The following is a 7,345-nucleotide window of genomic DNA, read 5'->3' as shown; positions in this document are numbered from 1 at the left end:
GGTGTGTGTGTGTGTGTGCGCCTCACAGCAATGGTCCCAGTGTAGCAGAACTGACATTTGGCCGTTGCTGCTTCCACGAACATAAGCACAGCTGAAATAAAGTGCTCTTCCTCAGTGCCCAGATCCCACCACCACCCCCAGACACTTCTTCAGGATTACAAAAACATGACACTGGATTAGACTCATTTCTCCCTCCTCTTTTGTGCAATTAGTGGTAGGAATTAAATGATTACAAAAAAAAACATATCTAGCTATATATTTTTTGATAGTGACAGACAAATGTGAGCGACCATTGTTTTTTTTGTTTTTTTTTTGTTGTTGTCTTTTTCCATTTTAGTTTTGTTTTTTTGAAAAGCAGACGCTCTGGCATCACAACACAAACACCATGTTTCATCATCACCACTCATCATCATCATCATCATCGTCGTCATAGTTAGCATCCTCCTATTCATGATCACTTCCTGGAAGTGAAAGGAAGCTGACTGGAGCAGAGTCCCTTTCTGCCCACAGGGGGCGCTCTCAACTGTCTCGAAGCGGATCCCGTTCCCCGTGTGTTCAGGCGGGCGAAGGCGGTAGTGTCTTCCTGGGAAACAGAGCAGAGCACCAGGGAAGTGTGTGTGTGGGGGGGGGGGGGGGGGGGGAGTTAGGAGCAGGAGCCACCCTCCCTTCCCGTCCCCACAAAAAAAATTGAAGTCACCCCCTTCAGCATCACAGTTAAAACAGTCCCCCCTCTTCTCTCTGACCTTCCCTTCCTGATACTCTGGATACACAGGCAAGGGCAGATGAAATAGTTTGAGGACAAATGAAAGAAAGAAGAAAAAAAAAAAAAAAAAGAGGAACTAGAAAGAACAAGCTAGTTAGTAACAGAGACGGACCAAAAAAAAAAAGAGAGCGAGCGAAAAGCAGTGACACAGATGCTGCTGCCCCCCTCGTGTAGTATGTGAAGATATGTGAGTGTGACGCAGCGGCTGGTGGCCTTTGCAGGGAGCACAGCACCAGGAATATGGATCTTGTTATTAGAGTAGTAACTAAAAAAAAAATGATAAAAGCTTATATGACGTATTTTAGTTACAGGCCCAAGTGACACCCCCCATTCTCACAAGCACATCCAGCGTCTTCTGCACGCCGCCAGTCTCTCACTTGGCCTTGAGCTCCCTCTCGAGCCAGCGGACCCGCACGCGCTGCTTGTAGTGGTACTCCCTGAGATAGTCCTGCAGCGGCGGCGGCAGCAGCTGGAGCGCGCCGATGCCGTCGTAGGAGACGCGGCGGCAGATGGCGGCGCGCGCCAGGCCCTGCAGCGCGAACGGGAAGGAGCGCGGCACGGGCGAGGTGAGCAGCGGCTCGAAGAACATGCACGCGGACGGGTCCTTGTAGTGCTCGAGCAGCGCCGTGACGGTGGCGGCGTGGAAGACGCAGGGGTCGTGCGCGTCGAAGCTGAAGTTGTGGTTCCACTGCTCGATGCGCGCGTGCAGCGAGCGGCCGTAGCGCCGGAAGCTGACCGAGAACAGGTAGTCCTCCTGGGCCGAGTCGCGCAGCAAGAAGCTGCCCTCGGGCCGGCCGTCCAGCAGGGCCTCGGCCTGGTAGCGGTCCATCACGCCCCAGTAGCAGGGCAGCGCCGTGATCTGCTGCAGGTCGGGCACCAGGCAGTGGATGTAGTCGATCTGTGTGTGGACCCTCCAGGGGCCCTCGGGGGCCGGAGGCGGCGGCGGCTGGGGTTGGCGCTGCCGCATGCGGCGGGTCTGCATGCACAGTGTGGTGCCGTCCTCCTCCTCCGAGTCACAGTCTGGAGCAGCGCCGCCGCCACCTCCTCCTCCTCCTCCTCCTCCTCCTCCTCCTCCTCCTCCTCCTCCGCCAGCACCCGCACCAGCTCCGGCCTCGCCCGAACCCTCGGTCAGCCCTGGCGCCAGCTTGGGTCCCAGCTTATGCAGGCAGGCCAGGGCCTCCACCGTGTGGATCTGGGCGTTGGGCGGGGGGTCCACGCCCTCCTCGATGCTGAGGCGCCGTCGCTCGCGCAAGCGCTCCTCCTCGTCCTCCGCCGAGGGCGCCGCTCCTCGTGACCAGTCCTGCTGGCCGGACGCCGAAGGCGGGAGAGGGGCGGGGGCGGCCGAGGCCGCGGGCACGGGCACCGTGTGCTGCTTGATGAGGTGCCACTTGCGCGCCAAGTCCGAGCCGGGGGGGAAGGGGCAGGTCTCCATCATGAGCTCGGTCAGGTGGATCTTGCGCTTGGGCGGGGCGCGGGAGGCCGAGCAGCGCAGCGGCAGACAGAGTCCCATCGTGTCCTGCAGCTGTTGCCGTAGTGACCGCCCCCCGCCCCCCGGCTCCAGGTCCTCCCCCCGGCGGCGGCAGCGGCCCCTCCCTCCTCTGTCGCGGCCCTCCAGGGAGCCCTGCGCCCGCGTGGAGCACGAGTGCCGCTTCTTGCCACTCCAGGGCGCGTGCCGTGAGTACGAGTCCCTGCGCGAGCCCAGCTGCCCCGGCCGCCCGTCCCCCTCCTGCTCCAGCGTGATCTCCAGCACCTGGGCCATGTCCACCACGCAGTTCTGCCCGGGCCGCGGCACACTCGACCCCCCAGAGGGGGCGCTGCTGCTGCTGCCAGTGTTGTTGTTGTTGTTGGCCCTCCCAGCGTACCGGGGCAGACTGGTGGGGAGTGGCCTCGAGGAGGGGCTGGCCTCCTGATGTGGAGCCTGGTCACGAGCACCTCCATCTGGGTGGAGCAGAGACTGGCATCCCCTCTTCAGGTTGCTCCACACCTTACCCACCCTCTCCATGGGCTGGGTCGCCTGCACCTGAGGACAGCAGAGGGGGGGAAAAAGGTGAGATTGTCAAATGGGAATTTTCAATGTCTCCTGCCTGACCAGATGACCCAAGGGGGTGCTATAATGAGTGAATGTAGCATGAGCTGCAATGGCTAAATATTACAGGGCTAGTGGACGTACAGTGTGTTTTAGCACCAGACCAACAGGCTAAATATTACAGGGCTAGTGGACGTACAGTGTGTTTTAGCACCAGACCAACAGGCTAAATATTACAGGGCTAGTGGACGTACAGTGTGTTTTAGCACACAGGCTTTCAAAGGGAGGGCTGCCAAGACACACTATGGGGGCTGTGGGAGCACAGATGGGGGAGGGTGATTATATATCTTTTCAATTAATATTTTACTTTATATTCTACCAGGCAGAGACTTGGACATGGGAAGAGTGAAGCCCATAATACTAAGAGCCGCTGATGAGTTGGGAAGTGAAGCGAGTTGTAAGAGGAAAAGTTGGAGAGTGCCACTATCGGTCTCCAGACCCCTTTCCAGTGAGTCCCTGAATCCCCTCGAGACTTCCAAATGAATTGCATTAAAGGCATTTTAGGATGGAGATTTTCTTGAGACGTTTCACTGAGCCCTCAGTGGGTCATGTCCCTAGGTGCACCAGCGAGTCACCACCATGTCTGGTCTCTCACTCCATAAACTAATGTACATAATTCTGTCAGACATCATTATGAGATAACTTGGTATATATATTGCGAGATGTATATTAAACCATAGAATGTTTGTCTGTGGCTTACTATACAGTATAAGTGTGGTGTCAATTTTTGGTTTTGGATTAAAGCTCATGTGTACATTTCAAAACAATTAGGTGAATATCCAACACTCTATAGTGGTGACGGTTCTCTCTGGTGAGGCTCCTGTCAATGACATGAAATGGAGAAGTGGCATGGCCGTCGTTATGGAAACGGCTTCAAATCCCACTGCCATACACTGCACAACTCGCATGGAAGAAAAACACATCAACAATTAACTTCAAGTCAAATGTAAGCTCACATCGCCCTCAGTTTACACTAGCTGGTACTAGTCTAATTCAAAGCAGTCTTCTTCTGTTGTCATACATTTCATGCTCTGTTTAAAGTAGTCTTTACAAAGGCAGGATTTGGCAAGAAAACCTTTGCGAAATGCAAGACAGCAGTCTGTAACCCTGAACTATGTCCAACTGACATACCTAATTTGTAAAGATCTGAACAATAATAACATTTTTAGACTGTTTTGCTCACAGAACAAAGGCTAATGATGCTGTCAATCAGCTCTTATAAATGTGTTCTGTCCGTATTAGCCTTACTAATCATCGGCCATTATAATCATGCATCCCCATGTGGTCTTGAAGACAAACCTTGAAGACACAGATTTATGCAAGCTAATATAATCACAACGCTGTATGTGACAGTGACTGCTACCTGCCTGGGATCTCTGGCCAGGGGAGGCTAATTGTATGGAATCCTCACGACATCCGAAAAAGCCCTACGGGGAGAGCAAACCGTAACCAAGTTTATGGTCTCTTTGTCTGCAAGCTTGGCCAGGGCCTCATGGACAAAACAGGCCAACAGGTGGGTCCTATTCACTAAGGCCTCAGCAAGTGGCAGGCTTCAGTGACTCTTCCACAGCTACAGCTAGTCAACAGATTTGCAAAGAAAAAGCTAGATGACGAATACAATTAAGTAACAGTTCATATTTCGACCATGAAACCAAGATTAGTATATTTATTTAGCCTGTATATATACAGCTATCTTTAGAGCTAAAATAAAAAAAGACTCTTCACAGACTGAACCAAGTGTCCTGGTGAGGTATATGGTGTTGAAAAACCTAGCAGGCAAGGAACACTGTTCCACATATGAGATGTGCAGACAATGCATAGGTATTTACAGAGGGTCCAATGAGAAAGTATTAGTTGCCTTTTGCTGGGAGTGGGTGAGTGCGATAAATGTGCTTGGAAGTAGGAATGTGTGTGTGTGTGTGTGTGTGTGTGTGTGTGTGTGTCTATGTGTGTGTGTGTGTGTGTGTGTGTGTGTATGTGCATCTTCTCAGGTGATGGTGTGACTCAAGATTTTAAGTGCGAATGTGTGTGGGATTTGTAAAAGAAAGTGTGCGAGTGCGTAAGTGAGCGTGTGTGACGTTGAGGGAGTGATTAAACGCGTTGCCAGGCAGACTCGCAGGGACCCAAGGCCAAAGCTAAAAGTGAACGCATGGATCCTCTCCAGTCGCACTGCCTCTGCTGAGGGCTGGATTACTGTGCCAGTCTGGGCCTGCCTGACTCGCTCTATCTCTCTATACCTAGATCTTTCCCTCTCTATCTTTTTTTTCTCTATCTTTTTTTTCTCTCTCTATCTCCCTATATCTTTCCCTCTCTCTCTCCCTATCCTCTCACTCTTTAACCCTCTTCCTCTCCGTCTCTCTGTGTCTTACCCTGTTGAACAGCCCAGTCTATGTTAGCGACCTCCCCAGTAAATCACCGCATCTCATCATAATCAGGTGGGCGAGATCCTGGTCTAAAGGACGTGCTAGCATACGACTGCCAGGCTGACTGCAGACCGCTTTGTGCCCCGCTGCTGGCCCCGGCCGGCCAGGCTAACTCCCTCAAGGCTAATCACTCTAGTGTGTCGGCTAATCCCTTTACCTCCCTGCTCTCCGCTGACCTCTCCGCCGACCTCGCTGAGGCGAGCGATTTAGGGCTGTGCGGTCAGAAGAGTCAGCAAAGAAAGTGACATGGGGTTAAACCCCGCCAGCTCGAGCAGATGATACAGTTTGTCTCTGACAGGAACATTTCAACGAGGCGGTCTAGCCTGCTCTGGGACCTGGGACCTGGGACTTGCACGGGCTCAGTATAGCCCAGCATTTCACATTTTGCTGATATACATAACGACCACATCAGGCAAGCTCGATGACTGCTGCAAAAATGAAGTCATGAATCTATAAAAATCTCAGAGAGTATGAATAAGCAATAAGAGTCCTTAAAATGGCCCAACAGTCTCAAGAGGTACATTACGTACACAAGTTGAGGAAAGTGTTATCATAAGTAGGGATGGGAATTGAAAAGATGTTATTGAAACTTATATCATTATCGATTCTGGGTATCTGTCCCATTCTTTATCGGCTTCCATTATTGATTCCTGATCAATTTTCTATGTGGAAAAAAAATGTAGGCATACACAGGTGTTCAGCGTCAATGCTCAGCAGTTTTATTATCCGAGTCTGAACACAGCGCAGAATATACGCCTAGTAATTACAATGCTACTTTTCTTAAAAGTATATAACTTGAAAAACAAATGGAAAAACTTAAAAAGATAAACAATTCTTCTGCAGAAAAAATAGGCATATATGCCTCGTGACACCTGAATAAATTACAATATTCAAAAGGGAATAAGCTTGAATATATAACTGGCACATAATATAAACAGTTCTTCTGCAGAAAAATGTGCACCCTTTCTGCTTTCTCTGGACAGATCTCTCTGGGCCAATGGTGTCCCCAGCTCTAGGAAACATACTCTCCTCAGATGGGGTGGAGAACATCTGAACACACAAATAGGTTTGGGCAAGATCTGAGAACCGGGGCAGAGAGTGTCTCTTGCCACCACCGGAGAGCAGGGTCAGCTGATACAAGAGAGGGACTAGAGACTGACCAAGAACATGAAACTACAGTCCATGTGAGGGTCCAGATTTGAGTTCCCCAGAGACGGCCCACTGGTGAGGAAGATGCTAAGTAGTGCTGGCCGGTGTAGGTTTAGCCTTAGCAGACCTCTGCACTTGCCCCGTTCTTGGCTTATGGTCTTAACGCCAGTGCTGGACACTTCTGGTTGAGGATGAATGGTTCGTTTAGTCAAGGCATCCTTCCCAGCTCCAGAGACGGCTGGTTGAAGTTGAAAGGATGATCCAAAATCATGTCTGTGCAGCAATGATGTATGATAATATCTGATTAATATTAAGTGGTTGTCAGTTGGATCAGAGGCTCGTGAATCAAGCGAAAACACAGGAGATAGTAAAAACACCATATCACAAAAAAAATGTTTTTTGCAATGTGCAACTGTCAGAAAAACATGCAGGTTTTGATCAAAGAAATTGATAGTCCGACAATTTGGAACCGGCTCTCTCAACTGAAACCAGTTCTCGAATTGCATCTCTAAATCGTAGGCAACCTACAACTGCGGTCGAGCGCAACACAAGCACCAGAACAGCAACACAAAAATCAATTCAAACGAGCACACAGTTAGGTGCAGCCTTTGTTTGTGAGGTCAAAAGAAGGAAGTAGTGGTGAAAACAGGTCAGATTTTTAGGGAACGAGGCAGTATCCCAAATAAGCCAAGTGAGGAGGGAACCGTTCCCCAACATCACTTCTTCCATGTGGTCCATCTCAGAAACAGAAGCCCCGAAGCTGAACCCTCAGGATTACACAGCAGCAGCACGTCAGACGCATTACACGGCAGAATGAGATTTCAGCTCGGCTGACCCCAACACCCCAAGGCACAAAGCAGTTGACCTCGGAGTCAGCCTGCAGCGCAGCGTGGGGACAAGGGGAGGAGAAGGATTCTTCTCAGG

At 50.9% G+C, this 7,345-nt stretch overlaps 1 protein-coding gene across 1 annotated transcript; it reads right to left on the bottom strand.

The window, feature by feature from the left end:
• Positions 1–634: 634 nt before the first annotated feature.
• LOC105896939 (suppressor of cytokine signaling 5-like) lies at positions 635–2,805 on the bottom strand. The gene has a single exon (XM_031583180.2). It carries the CDS (start codon positions 2,763–2,765, stop codon positions 1,137–1,139), a length of 1,629 nt encoding a protein of 542 aa, XP_031439040.1. The 5' UTR covers positions 2,766–2,805; the 3' UTR covers positions 635–1,136.
• Between the last annotated feature and the right edge of the window lie 4,540 nt (positions 2,806–7,345).

This window comes from Clupea harengus, chromosome 16, assembly GCF_900700415.2.
Source record: "Clupea harengus chromosome 16, Ch_v2.0.2, whole genome shotgun sequence".
Lineage (NCBI taxonomy): Eukaryota > Metazoa > Chordata > Actinopteri > Clupeiformes > Clupeidae > Clupea > Clupea harengus.
Note: the sequence above shows the minus strand (reverse complement) of the source record. Positions and strands in the feature narration are given on the sequence as shown.